Source organism: Trachurus japonicus, chromosome 7 (assembly GCF_045865225.1).
Source record: "Trachurus japonicus isolate A0001 chromosome 7, Traja_1.0".
Lineage (NCBI taxonomy): Eukaryota > Metazoa > Chordata > Actinopteri > Carangiformes > Carangidae > Trachurus > Trachurus japonicus.
Window position 1 is genome coordinate 1,787,408 of NC_140913.1, and position 15,055 is coordinate 1,802,462.

General features: G+C 43.9%; 1 protein-coding gene across 1 annotated transcript; it reads left to right on the forward strand.

Moving 5' to 3' along the window:
• The first annotated feature begins 574 nt into the window (after positions 1-574).
• pcsk1nl (proprotein convertase subtilisin/kexin type 1 inhibitor, like) lies at positions 575-12,623 on the forward strand. Its single transcript, XM_085780756.1, has 5 exons — positions 575-715; positions 7,890-8,139; positions 8,990-9,233; positions 9,317-9,421; positions 12,175-12,623. The coding sequence occupies exons 1-5, from the start codon at positions 662-664 to the stop codon at positions 12,578-12,580; spliced, it is 1,059 nt and encodes a 352-aa protein (XP_085636882.1). The 5' UTR covers positions 575-661; the 3' UTR covers positions 12,581-12,623.
• Positions 12,624-15,055: the final 2,432 nt, after the last annotated feature.

Consider the following 15,055-nt stretch of genomic DNA (forward strand, 5'->3'; position numbering starts at 1 on the left):
TATGATCGTAGTAAATGAATTAAAAAAGAGTAGAAGAACCAATGAAGATCTGTGGATGAATGAGTGGATTAAAATCAACTAAGCAAATGATGCAGTGAATGAACAGATCCGTACTGAATAACTGAATGAATGGATGGATGAATGGAAGGCCAAAGGAGTGAGTAAAGGAATAAAAAATGAAGAGAACAGATCAATAAACACATGAATGAATGAATAAATGATCAATTAATTAATAAGTAAGAATAAATAGGATAAGTAGTCCGAGTCAGTGAGTGAGTGTGTCCATCCCTCAGGGTACTTGGCAGAATGAGTGAACGAATGACTCCTTCCCTCTTTCATTCCATCCATCTCTTCCACTTCTTTCAGTCCTCATCCTCTCTCTCCCTCCATCATCCTTTCTCATCTATTTTTCTCCCCACTCCTCTTCACCTCCCTTTGATCCCTCACTCTTGTTTTCCTCCTCACCCTCCACCTCTTCTTTAGCTCCTCCCTCTGTCCTTATCTCCTCCTCTCCTTAGTCATCACCCCCCCCCCCCCCCCTCTCTCTGACTCTCTCTCCTCATCACTGTAGCACCTCCTCCCTCCTCCTCCCTCTGTTATCAGATGGTTTGTCTGTAGTCGGAGCCAGTGTGTGTGTGTGTGCGTGTGTTCAGTCAGTAGCATGGCGTCTCTGGGTCTCCTGCTGCTTAGCACCGCTCTGCTCCACACCGCCCAGGTAAGAGCCAGCCTCAGCCTCACCTCCGCCTCACCTCCGCCGTACACACAGAGTATGACAGAGAGATGCAGTGTTTACGTGTGTTTCGTATGTGTTAATTCATTGTCACGGTGCTGTGTCGTCACGGTAACCTGATCATCATGCAGATGAACAGAGTGCAGGGTGAATGATGTCGCTGCTGTTTATCTTCCACCTGTCTGTCAGCACTGTTACATCACAGTGTGTGTACGTGTACTTATCGGCATACAGTAGCCTATGTGCATTCTATTTCATATATATATATATAGTATATATATATATGTGTGTGTGTGTGTGTGTGTGTGTGTGTGTGTATGTATTGATTATTGATTTACTCATCAGGAGAATTGATGGAGGGAGAAACAGGGGCATTGCGAGACCATAGCGCTCTGCTTTGTTCACACGCGCATGTGTGTGTGTGTGTGTGTGTGTAGTAATGGCAACTGAAGGAACATTTCATTTCAGCTCCTGTCACCATAGCGACAGGAGACAGTAACCCACGGCAACAGGCCTAAATATTGTGCAGGTTATAGATCTTCTGACACCTGGCTACTGGTGCTAGCTCTCTCTCTCTCTCTGTTAGAATCAACATGATGTAATTAAAGTGCTGATGTAGCAGGATATTTGACTGGGCCAGTGCTGCACTCATACATCAATGCACATTATTGCCAGTGAATTCCTGTCTGAGGAGCAGAGATGGTCAGTCTGACAATGTTCTCCACAAGGCTGTCCTTTGACTCAGCATTTGAAATGATCCTGAAAATCATTCAGGATACTTTAACACTGCTTTGTCTATGCCTGAGTATGACTCAGTAGCTGTGTCCTAGTTCAGAGCTGCATTTGTCGGCTCACTGCGTCACGGTGACGTCACTGTCCCGTTTCAAAGGTTGCTTTAAATCTTTTTCCTTCGTGGTCCGATTGCAAATAATATGGCAGCAAATAACACTCAATTTGAGTGTTACATATCAGCACAGTTCAATAGCTGATGATGGTACAACTGTTAAAACCAAGGGCCTTAAAACCTCACGTTTTTGTGAAAAGGTTCTGTGTTGTGAGGGCTGCTGAGTGTCAGTGATGCAACATTAAAGGAAAAAGCTGGTGATGGAAAGAGGACATCCTCCATTAGAGCAGACTTGTTTGGTGTTCTCCAAAGAGCCACACCTTCATACACCATGTCCTCTGAGCCTGAGTTGGGACACAGCCAAAGAGGACAGCGACATGGTCCTAAGACCCTGACTCTATAGAGAGATGGTTTCATGTTGGTTCCAGACTGCTGTTTCCAGCACTGAACCAGTCAACTTCACCGAGTCCACACCAACTTGAACACCCACACATGTGCTTTGTTAAGTTTGGGTTAACAATACTTCCTTGAGATAGGCTAAGTGAAGATCCGTCGTCACGGTTACAATAGTAAGGTGATGAACGCTGTGGACTGCTGGTTTTACACAGGAAGTGAACATCCATCTCCTGAGTGTTGAAACGTGATCTGATCCTGTCTCTGACTTCACCCTCCTCACGCCTGTTGATTCAGTTCAGACTCACAACACAACAACAACAACAACAACAACAACAACAACACTATAGTTTTCTGCTAGGTAAGGCTAGGTTAATGATAAAAACTAATTAAACACTCTTTAGCTCTTTTTTTTAATGGAATCTAAGTCTTTACTGTCATTAAAGCATTTCTAAACTTACAACAGACCATTACTACTTTAATCATCACATCATGGCTACCAGACAATGAGTCACATACTACACAGAGGCTAGGACTGGGTATTGACACTAACATCCTGAATCGATTCAATTTCAATTCACAAGGCCCTGTTTCAATTTGATTCCTGATTTGATATCAATTCATTTTGCTTGGATATGAATGAGACTCAAAAAACTAAATTATTCCTATATATGACCTGGTGTTTGATTAGAAACATTAACGCATACCGGTACTTTGAAATGGACTCCCCGGTAATCCCCACCTTTTTTGGTTTTTGATTTTATTTTAGTTATGTTTCGCTGCTGGTGCTTGTCTGTTTTGTTTTGTTGTCATTGTCTGTGTGTACATATACCCTATATGACTGGTTGTTGTTGTTTTTTTGTTGTTGTTTGTTTTGTTTGTTTTGTGAGGGAACCAGGCCCATTTGGGATTGATTGACTGTGATATGAAGTGCTGTATTACATGAGATTTGGTGATCTGAGTTCCTGCCCTGTGGTTGAAAATGAAAAAATATAATAAAAAAAAAAAAAAGAAAAAAAAAAGAAATGGACTCCAGAGCAGCTACATTATGTTGTACGATAAATGATAGATGAGATTGTATCCCAGTGCAATATTTTCCTGTGTGTTACTCAATGCATGATGAGAATCAATCAATACACCTTAGATGTCAATAAGACAACTCTGACCACTTATTTGCTCTCTAAATAATAATGAGAATCAGATCTTCAAGCGCTGGTTCTGCTTTTCAAGTGGACTGTCTCTGGAGGATCGGAGCTCTGGCTGCATTCACATCAACATATCTCATTGTGACAGCTTCACACATCCATAGGATAGTGTCAAAGAAAAAAGATTGATCATGGATTTTTAAGAACTGACATTAGATTATTCAAATGAAGATTTTTTTTTTTTTTTTGGGGGGGGGGGGGGCTTTTTAACCTGACCAGACAGGAGAGTTGAGAGAGACAGGAAATGGGAGGCAGAGAGGGGGGAATGACACGCAGGATAAGGCCGCTCAACGCGGGATTCGAACAGGGGCCGCCTGCAGTGAGGACTATAGCCTCAACACATGATTCTTTTCAACCCAGACCACACATAACAACCTGGGATGAGTCCTGCGGTGTTGGACCATTTGCTGCCGCTCTCTCCTCTTCTCTGTTGGTCTCTACCACTGCTGTCAAGAAAATATTTTTTTAAAAACAACATTAAAACAATCATGATAATGATTTGAAGTCATATCAGCCAGCTCTACTGCTGACTCATACACCAAAACCTGGTCCTGTATCTCTACACACTGCGTCACCAGGCTCTCCTCCTGTCATAACGACAATGGCCACTAGATGTCTCCTTGCAACAAAACCATCATAACAAGCTGCTGCACAAACAACCTATTGGCTCATTTATCACAGTGGGACAGACTTATTTCACAACATTAAACTCCATCATTCCTGCACCTGAATCTGCCCCTGCACAGGCCCCTGAGGCTCTGAGGTCACACTTCAGAGTCAGGGCTGGCTGTATGGGGAAACAAAACCACAGTCAGTTGCTTTACCTGTGGCTCTTTCTTTAGAAGTTCAACATCAAACAGGCAGGATTTGCATCAAAGTTCTCGTTCAGCTCTTTGTGTTCAGACGTTGAACAACTAAGATCTTATGAACACACACCTTCATGTTTCTCCAAGGTAAACAGTCACAGGTTTCATTTCTATCCAGCTCTAACTCCTGCAGGAAAAACTGATGCTGCAGTGAGTCAGACAGAAAGATGCTCCACAGAGGACTCATTATTACCTCTTCCTCCTCCTCCTCCCCCTCAACTTCATGTATCTGATCTTAGTGTTATGGTTTATCTCTGACAAACAGCAGGAAATTAATGAACCTGTTAGAGACTGGATCTAATCATGAGACAACACTTTCTGCAGGGAGATGACTCATCATTATCACCTTCATCATGACCACCTGACCTGCTATTATTACAGCACAAACACACTCATCAGCAACATCATTAAAACCTGTTAGTGCTGAAGTTTGTTTCACTGCAGCTCAGGGAGTCACACAGAGACGCTTCATGGGTCTGTGTTAGTGAGGTGTGTGTGTCCCTGTTGTGTCCCTATGTGATGTCAGCTGTTGTTTCTGTTGAACAGACTGTTGTGTCTTCAGTCTGTTGATCAGTATTCATACACATTAGTCACTTCCTGTTTCAAGTGTGTCGGATTTCATCTTGTTCTTTACTGACTGTTCATTGGTTGGTGGTGCTCAGCTGTAGACAGATAAACCTGTTCAGCCTGAAACTATTGATACACCCGCGCGCGCGCACACACACACACACACACACACACACACACACAGACCAATCAAATTAGTGGAGGCAGGAACAGAACAGCTCGTTCTGCCACCATGGCAACAGCATATCTCCCTGGACAATGACAGCTTCCATATAACACAGGCTTTCCATATGTAATATTGGAGCACCTGTCTGCTGTTCTATGTAGCTATAGTTGTTTGTATGTACAACCTTTTTCAATAAAGTTCATTGGAAAAAAAAACAAACCCTAAAACGCACAGGCTTTCTAAATGTTTTAGCTGAGAGCTGCAGTGTCAGGTCTGACACACTCCTCAGACTTTCCTCAGCTCATGTGCACAGAACAATCATCATATAAATTGTGTGATAAGGTGACCAGGTGTCCCTATTTTTCAGGGACAGGTCCTCATTTTTGGCGGCCTGTCCCCACTGATGTCCCCATTTTTAACTGTGAATTGAAGCCAGAAATATGGGAAGCAAGGGCCGTATGGAGAAACTCTGCTGCTCTGAAACCTTCTCATAATTCAACAACAGAATTTTCAGTTAGTAACGCTGTAATAGGCTACAATGCATGCTATTGGTGTGCTTCTGCATAGGGACATGGTAATTCAGCAGCTGAATACCGTGTAGTACAGTGCTAATGTGCTAGTAAAGTGCTGTTTTGATGGACAACAAGAGGTTAGGGCGTGTAAAAATGTAGCGGAGCCTGTCTGTGCGGAGGAATACCATGGATGTATTAGGAATATTGAGTGAGTTGGTTAGTTCTAGGTAAACGTCTTTCTTCAGACTAGTTGATGGACTGAAAAAAAAGTCTATAAAACATACACTTTAACTTGTGTATTATTTTGTGTCAGGGCTTCTTGAGTCAAGCAACAGCACATTTTACTGTCAGTAATGGTAACAGCGTTATAACGGGATCATCCCTGTGTTCCCCGGGTCCTATGTTCCCCACTTTGTATGGGACCGGGGACCACGGGACCCTTTTTCTAAAAAAGAGTCCTATGTTCCCCGCTTTTCCCCAAAAGGGTCCTATGTTCCCCGCTGTGTCCGGACCGGGGAACATAGAACCCTTTTTTAGAAAAAGGGTCCCATGTTTCCCGCTTTTTCCCAAAAGGACCCAGGGAACATGCAATTTTTGGTCCCATACCTGGAAGTTGAGTTGTGACTTGAGCGAGAAGTAGAATTGTCCCATTGATTGGGTTTAGGCAATGAAGAAAGGAGGCTAGACAGGCCAGATAGATAGAGTGAGTCCATCGACCAGCAGGTCCATCAACCTTTGAAAAAAGGTCCAATGTTCCCCGGCAACAGCGGGAAACATAGGACCCGTTTTCAAAAAGAGGGTCCTATGTTTCCCACTCGGGGAACATAGGTACGCTCCCGTTATAACAAGGGAAACAGTATTTTTTTTGTTTACTCCTTAGTGAAAAAAGTAGCGCCATTATATCCATCACTGCTTCCTGCACAGTTTATGAAGACTTTGTCAGAGGGAATTAATTAATCAAATTTCATAGCTTTGTCGGTGCAGTAGTTTGAGCAGGCACCCCATGTGTGTAGAGCAAGGTCCTCGCTGCAGGCGGCCTCAGTTCGAATCCCACATTGGGCGGCCTTTTCCTGGATGTCATTCCCAATCTCTCTGCCTCCCAATTTCCTGTCTCTCTCAACTGCACTATGTAATAAAAGGCATGAAAAGCCAAAACATATATACTTTTTAAAAAAAGCTTTTTTATATATATAGCTTTGTGTCATTTAATATGTAGGCTAGTCAGTGTTCACAGGAGAGGGGTGTTAAAAATGTTAAAACAAACATATATGAGTATGTTTTGACCTCATTGCTGTGACTGTTCCATTTCTTTGTGTACCTTTTGAGCCCTTGCAACACTGGACACTCAGTCACACACTAGGGGACGTTAAGTTGTTGCCTGAGAGTCAAAGCCCCGGGAAAAGACTTGACTAACGGTGACTACACCCAGACCGCACCGCCCCGTTTCTCCTCGTTAATCTTCCCGCTCCGAGCTACGTCTAAACTGAGGGAGGCTGCGGCTCTGCAAATCACACTCAGCTGAAAGCATAAATATGTGGCCAGTGCAGCATGTGACAGAGACAGACTGCTGGAGCATCACATTCATTAGTGGATGTTACTTGTGGGCCTGTGGTGAAGTAATGGTGATTCTGCTGTGGTCAGATTTGTCTGCAGAGTGGGGCTTCTCACTCAATCAAAGATCTGTGCTCCAGCTCAGACAGACGGAGCATCAAGCCTGGTGCCTGAGCTGAGTCACCCACAAACTGTGAGTGTGGGTGACTAAGCTGTGACTCAGAAGGTGCAGTGATGATGATGATGATGATGATGATGAATGTTGAGGAGTCTGTAAGCATCATTAGAGACTGTGCGGACACTGACAAGTTCTAGTGGGCGATCCTGATCACACTTAAACCCTGAGATCACATCTCAACAACCATCCTGGCTTTCAGCAGGATGTTAGACTAAAGTTTTTTAAATAAGTAAAAGTCTGCCACCAACAAAAACATGGTCAATAATAATAATAACTGATTACTGAAGATCTCTAATTAGGATTCCTAGTTTTCCTGCTCAAGACAAACATGATGTCGACAGACTGCACAACCCCACCCGTCATACACCTGAATATGATCTTACTGTAATGGTGGTATTGGGGTTTTTTGGGGTTTTTTTTTAATTGGTGACGTGAAAAACAAGGTGACATGAAGGACAAATACGTTACAAACACATGGACAAACATACAAACAGTCAACATTGGTACAAAAGACAACAGGAAATGACGTACCGTAGTGATATATGAATGTAGTATTAAGTGTGTGTGTGTGTGTGTGTGTGTGTGTGTGTGTGTGTACGCGTGTGTATGGATGAAAGGTAAGTGGAGTGCTATTGCTTGTATACAATATGATAATAATTAAGTAAGTAATAATAATAATAGAGAAAATAACATAAAATCAACAAATAATAATATTAGGGATAATGAGTAGGTAATAAGAGAAAAGAAAAATACATATACGTATATAATAATGAAATACAACTTTGAAATTAAATAATAATAATATTTTTTTTTTTTAATTAAATGGTTAATGGTGGTATTGTTATTAGCTCTCTGACCTCTGACCTCTTGCTCTCAGTCTCTACCTGCAGCTCGTGGTGGGGGGCGTGGCCTGGATGTGTCACTGGTCAGACGCCAGCGCAGAGACCTCCATAACCTGCTGCCTTATGAGGACCAAATGATATCATATCCTGCCATGCAGGAAGGGGGCGGGGCAAACGACCTGTACTACCAATCAGACAACTGGAGGGGCAGGGGCTTGGACCAAGCTCTGCAGCGATTGGTGGAGAGAGACCAGAGGCGGGAACAGGAGGAGGAGCAACGAACAGGTTGACATTGATACTAATTAATCATCACTCTGTCATTGTCTCGTTTACCATCTGCCGCCTTTTGTTGTTCAGCTGTACCACACGACAACTGATCTCAGAACAGCAGCAGCTAATCACTAGATAAACAAATGTTTGCTAATCACAGATCCAGATCCTAAATGAGCAAATATCCAGTAGACACGGCTGTCCTCTCCTCTTGACAAGCTTGTTACACATTAAAATGACCAACAGCAAAGGCTGGAAGTGTAGCTAGTGTTAAAGCAGAAGTAAGCGGAATATTTGTGTTAATGTAAGTCTTAAATAGTTCTATCTTCCGACAGCAATCACTTATATAGAGTGTTTGGTCTGAAACACGGGTCTGTCAGTCACTCTGCTCTGCTGTAAGCCGAGGAGAAAACTTTCCTTGTATCCTACAACCTTTATCCAATGAGGAGAGAGAACGGCATAAAGGGGCGGTCCTCTCTGTGTGTGCAGCCAAGGGATGTGCGTGAATGTGGTGACGTAGGGACGAGGGCGGGGACTGCTAACTCCATCGTCTGACAAGAAGTTAGCCAAAACCACCGGATCGCTTACTTCTGCTTTAAGAGACATTAACCTGCTGCCACCACAGGAGGGCACTGTTCTGAGATCAGCTGTCAGGAGAGAGATTACTTTTTGTTTAATCTTTACTGACACTTTGTGACATGTCTCTAAAAATGATTCTGAAGCACTTTAAACGTATTTTGTACTGTGCAGAGATGTCTGCTGTTTTTGAATGTTTTCTTATAAAACGATCAGCAAAAAAGATCAAGTATTTATTGAGAGAGAGAGAGAGACAACATGAGTGATGGACCATCAAATGTCTCCACAGCCTATCTGGCCGCTCTGTTGCGCCTGCTGAGCGAGGCAGAGAGTGCAGGATTGGTTGGCCCAGGAGACGTGGAGCTGGTTGAGGAAGTGGAGGATGAGGAAGATGATCAGGGCCCACCGAGGGACTTCCAGGGTCCAGTCCCCGCAGACTATGATGAGACAGGGCAGGGACTGACCATGGGGAGGCCTCCGGCTGCCTGGTTGGGGCTCCTGGAGCCCCAGCTGGCTCAGGCCCTGTTGGACAGGTGAGAAGGAAGACAGGTATATGGTATGGATAATAATGTCAGCAGCTGTCTCAGAGTTCTAACATGTGACCTGTGGTCGTCAGGATGGAGCCTCAGCTGGTCCAGACTCTGCTGGAGAGAGCCAGGCAGGAGAGAGTCCAGCAGGGACGAGTCTCATCAGGACTGAACAGAGACCAGGACACTCTAAGGTTGGTCACACACAATGTTTCAGTCAGTCTTGATCAGTAAAGCACCTGACTTTTTATTTACTCAAATTGTTTTTAGAAACACTGTGCACAACTACAGAGGGTCCAGCAGTGGTCAGCCGGAAGGTGCCTCACCCAAGAACTAAGGCCTTGTCACCATCTTTTATCTATAGAGCAATAACTCTGTGGAATAATCTACCTCACTACCTCTGTTGTATTGAAAGGAAACAGGTATTTAACTAAAAAAGGGCATCCAACTGGCGAAGTACAGGTATAAACAGCGCATTGAGGAGCACTTTCAGGACAACAACCCACGAAATATGTGGAAAGGCATCAGGATCCTGACAGACTATAAGAGCAGTAACCAGCAGGTAAGCCATGACACCACGCTGCCTGACACCTTAAACAGATTCTTTGCTCGTTTCGACTCTCCGAACAGCAGAGAGACTGCACACCTACCTCAGCTAGAGGCGCAACATCAACCACTCGCCCTGCAGCTGCATCAAGTGAGTTCCACCCTGAGGAGAATTAACTCCAACAGAGCTGCAGGCCCAGATAAGGTGTCAGGCCGCACCCTGAAGTCATGTGCTGACCAACTGGCAGAAGTTTTTCTGGACATTTTCAACCTGTCCCTGCAACTGTGTAAGGTCCCTGTCTGCCTCAAGTCCTCCATTATTGTGCCTGTGCCCAAAAAATCAGCCATCACCTGCCTCAACGATTACCGCCCTATTGCTCCGACCCTAGTCGTTATGAAGTGCTTTGAGAGGATCCTCCTAAAGCACTTAAAGGACGTCATCCCTGCCGGCTTGGACATCCTGCAGTTCGCCTACAGGGAGAACCGTTCCACGGAGGACGCCGTCTCAATAGCACTCCATTCAGCCCTGACTCACCTGCAGCATCCTAACACATATGTCAGGATGTTATTTGTGGACTTCAGCTCGGCCTTTAACACCGTCCTTACCGGACACGCTGGCCGCGAAGCTCCACAACCTGGGACTGACAACATCACTCTGCCTCTGGATCAAAGATTTCCTCACCAACAGGCCTCAGGTGGTGCGGATAGGGAACTCAACATCTTCCCCTCTGATCCTCAATACTGGCACGCCGCAGGGCTGTGTGCTAAGCCCCGCCCTTTTCACTCTCTTCACACATGATTGCTCTGCCATCCACCCCTCAAACATGGTGGTGAAGTTTGCGGATGATACCACCATAGTGGGTCTCATATCAGACAACAACGAAACCCACTACAGAGCTGAGGTCCAGCACCTGACACAGTGGTGGTCAAATAACAACCTTATTTTGAACACCGCAAAGACCAAAGAGGTCATAGTCGATTTTAGGAGGTCCAGGAAGACTCAACACGTCCCGATTTGTATACAGGGGGAGGCGGTGGAGCGTGTTGACACCATCAAGTTCCTGGGCATCCACATTTCCTCTGACCTCTCCTGGTCATTGAACATCTCATTCCTGGTGAAGAAGGCCCAACAACGGCTCTTCTTCCTCAGGAAATTGAAGCGAGCTGGTCTCTCCTCCAAATTGCTCGCAGACTTTTATAGAGCAACAATAGAGAGCATCCTGTGCTTCAGTATGACGGTGTGGTACGGCAGCTGTACGGCAGGGGACAAGAAGGACCTGGCCCGGGTGGTGAGAACTGCACAGGGGATCGTGGGCTGCCGTCTGCCTGATCTGGACTCTGTCTACACCTCTCGAGTCCAGAGGAGGGCTAGATGCATTACCTCAGACCCCACCCACCCGGGCAACGAACTGTTTGTACCGCTGCCGTCTGGCAAGCGGTACAGGTACATCAAGGCAACCACTACAAGGCTTCAGAACAGCTTTTTTCCTAGAGCGGTGAAGGCAATCGCCCCCTTGTAGTGGCATACACGCGCACACACACACACACACACACACACACTCACACGTACTTTCCCTCCCAGACACACTCAGACTTGCACTAATGCACTTTATTTCCCTGTCCCCAGCCACCCCCACATACTTGTGCAAACATCTCCGTCGCATCTCTCTTTCCTTTTTTAATTAAATTGTATTCTTTATTTTTATTTTTCTATTCTATTTATTACTGTATTGTATGTTGTGTTTTTAAGCCGTGGGTCCGAAGACAATTTCATTATCCAGAATAATGACAATAAAGATACTCTGACTCTGACTGACTCTGACTCTGACTCTGATTTAAAAAGAAATTGAAATTTTTTATGAGCTGTATACGAGTAAGAGTGGTTCCACTTTGTTATCTAAGAAAAACTCTGTTTAAGATTGATGGAAATGTTCAAATGTTTGCTTTAACTTTTTAACATTTAGGTTATTGTGATTGACTGTAAATGTAAATGTATGATATGTTGTGTATGTATATTTTGTGTTGTTCTTTGTGGACCCCAGGAAGACTAGCTGGCTACTAAGGTACCAGCTAATGGGGATCCAAACAATTCTAAAACACAGAGTGACTGATCGCTGCTGTAAAGCTCCACCAATGCTGATCAATCAATCAATCAATCAATCAATCAATCAATCAATCAATCAATCAATCAATCAATCAATCAATCAATCAATCTGTGTGTGTGTTGGGGAGGGGGACAAGGAAGATTCTCAAGACTGTGACATATTTACATAGTGAGAATTAAGAAAAGGTTTTTTGTCATCATTTGGTAACACAATATTATCTGGTAAAACAATGGTTAATTCAAAATAAACTTTAACTCTTTGCCTTTAACTGTTTTTGTATGGCTTCTCCTCTTCAGGCGTTTGGTTGCTAGGATACTGACCAGCATCGGCCCTAAGGATGCCCCAGTGATCTCCTCCAGCCGCCGGGTGAGGAGGGACCTGTCAGTCACTGCAGCTGAACCTGTTAGCTCCGCCCACAGGAGAACCCGCCGTTTCCTTGACAACACGGATCCTCCAACACCCAGCAACGAGCCCCCTCTCCTCAGGGTGAAGAGGCTGGAGGAAGAGGAGGAGGAGGAAGAGGAGGATGAGAAGCTCCGCCCGTCCACTGGTGGGCTGCAGAGGATGAAACGCATCAATACCGTGGCTAATGTACCTGTGGAAGAACTGAATCATGGGAGTGGTAGGCGCCGAAGGAGAGCAGCAGTGAACTACGACCCCCAAATACTGATTGATCAGATTCTGGAGTACATGAGGGAGTGAGAGGAGAGGAGAGGAGAGGAGAGGAGGGGAGGGGAGGGGAGGGGAGAGGAGAGGAGAGGAGAGGAGAGGAGAGGAGAGGAGAGGAGAGGAGAGGAGAGGAGAGGAGAGGAGAGGAGAGGAGAGGAGGGGAGGGGAGGGGAGGGGAGAGGAGAGGAGAGGAGAGGAGAGGAGAGGAGAGGAGAGGAGAGGAGAGGAGGATGTTCAGTAGATTGAGGGAGGAGGAGGAGAAGAAGAGTAGTACAAAGAGGATGAGGTGTATTCTGTCGTCTTTCAGGTTTTTATTTTCTGTTTCTGTAATAAAATGTTTGGTTTGTTTTTGCTGCTTTTGGTGAAATATGTATGTGATCAGTTATGTGTCATTACAGAGGAGAAATGATGGAGGAGGAGAAAATGTGCAGTTCCTGTCTGAAGATGCATTACAAGTTGAGGCCTGTTGTTCCTGCAGAGCCTGAGGTCAGAGCCTGTTCTGTAGTTTAACTGTGAAACTCATCTAGTGAAGACAGTCGTGTTCTGACAATTAACCTTGATGGAGCTGTTGTGTTTCTGTGTTCAGGGCCAGATGGTGATTAACAGGGGGAAAACTGCTTTGGCGTCAGTGACACTTTCCCAGCTAATTTCCTGAAAATGTTCCTCAAAAGCACCAGGGCCAGCATTCACAAAGCATTTTATCTTAACACTACTCCTAAGTAACATAGCTGAGACTGTTGAGACCAACTTTTAGGAGGGAAAAGGGAGAACTTCACATCATCATGGCATGGTTTGATTTTCCTTGTTGTAGCACACAGTTGCCAACACTTCCATATTGATCAGGTTTGCGTTGGTTGGTTGGAGATAAACTCTACAATGATCATGATTTCATTTCAACTGAGGTGTATCATCACTGTTTTAGATTTCCAAGAGTTAAGAATCTTCTCAACTTCATCATGACAAAGACCTAAATCAGTAAATAAGGAGCTACATTTAGGCTTAATAGGATATGCTTTGTGAAAACAGGCCCAGGTATTTATGTACGAAGAACTGTATGAAGAAAAACATTTTTTAATGATAATATAACATATTGATGTTTATTTTAAAAGATTTAAATGAAATTCCTGCCTACTTTCTTTGACCTTTAATCAGACTAGAATACAACGTTTTCATTTTAAACACTACAGTACTCATGAGCCCCATCAGCTGTGGTGAAATGTTTGAACTGATCTGAAATCTAAAAGTAAACTGTTAACAGATAAACTTCTAACTTAACCCACTAAAGCTCTCTGAGTGGATACTGTAGTTGCAGCAATGCTTTCTGGGACTTGTAGTTCACCCCCAACCATTCTCCTTCTCTACAAAACAGTCAAAATTTGAAATATTTCCTCATAAGAAACACCTGCACACTGGGTCAAGCTTAGAGTTGCAGTAACCACTGTGACAGCTCAGAAGCTCTGTGATTGGTTGGTTCATGTTGTGTTCATGTACTCCAGCTTGAGTGCAGCAGCTCTAGTGTGATCGCGTCTTTCTGTGGTGAAAACTAAAAACTTTATTTGTCTCTCTCTGAAATAAAGTCAGATGCACCACAAACTGTTTGTTTTCTTTTTCTTTCAACAGCACTCGGATTTCTAACTACATGTACTCCACTTCACAGGGGAAGTATTAACTGTTAACTAGAAAGGCATGTGAATGCTAGGCCTACAATTACAGAAGCAATGCTGAAGTATCTCAGTACTATATATACTTATACTCAGTAATAGGGACGACATTTTAGGTCTGACAGGTTTATTTAGCTAAAGACATGGTCATAAAAACACTTTACACAGATACATCACATTGAAATAATTCATAAACATTTCAAAATGCTCTGATAGACTGTGGTTGTATACAGTTATACATGCTCTATGAAAATAAAATATTCTGCAGTTAAATTGAAAATAACATCAAGGCAAGTAAAACAACTGGTTAGCCTGGAAGACTCACGATATGTTTAATTAATGTGTCTTAAAGGTTGAAAATCATGCTGATGTTGAGATAAGTTAAGTCCCACTCTGTCTTACTCAGACTCACCTTTTCCCATCAATTTGATCTAGTTAGGCTAGCTTAGCACAAACACTAGACTGGACTTAGCTGTCTAGTCGATCATGATGATCGTCCATCATGTTGTCAGTTAGCCATGAGCCAGAGAGTAAAGGTGATTCCCTGAATTCGGTGCATTTTGACTCGTCTGATTGGCTCGTCTGATTTCTGAAAAAACCTTTCAACCCCGTGACAATGACTCAATCCCTCAGAGTGATTTTTGTTACAGGGCTGAAGATTTGGGCTAAAAGTAGCCTAAGTCCATAATTATGGCATGTAGCACCACGTAGCTACATGACTTTAGGAAATCATGAAATTATAATATTTTTCAGCACTATTGTTTTTTTCCTAAACAGTTGTTGACTATCATTTATTTATATCATGGAGTTGAAAGGTTGAGCTTGACGAGGTCAGTCTCACAATAAA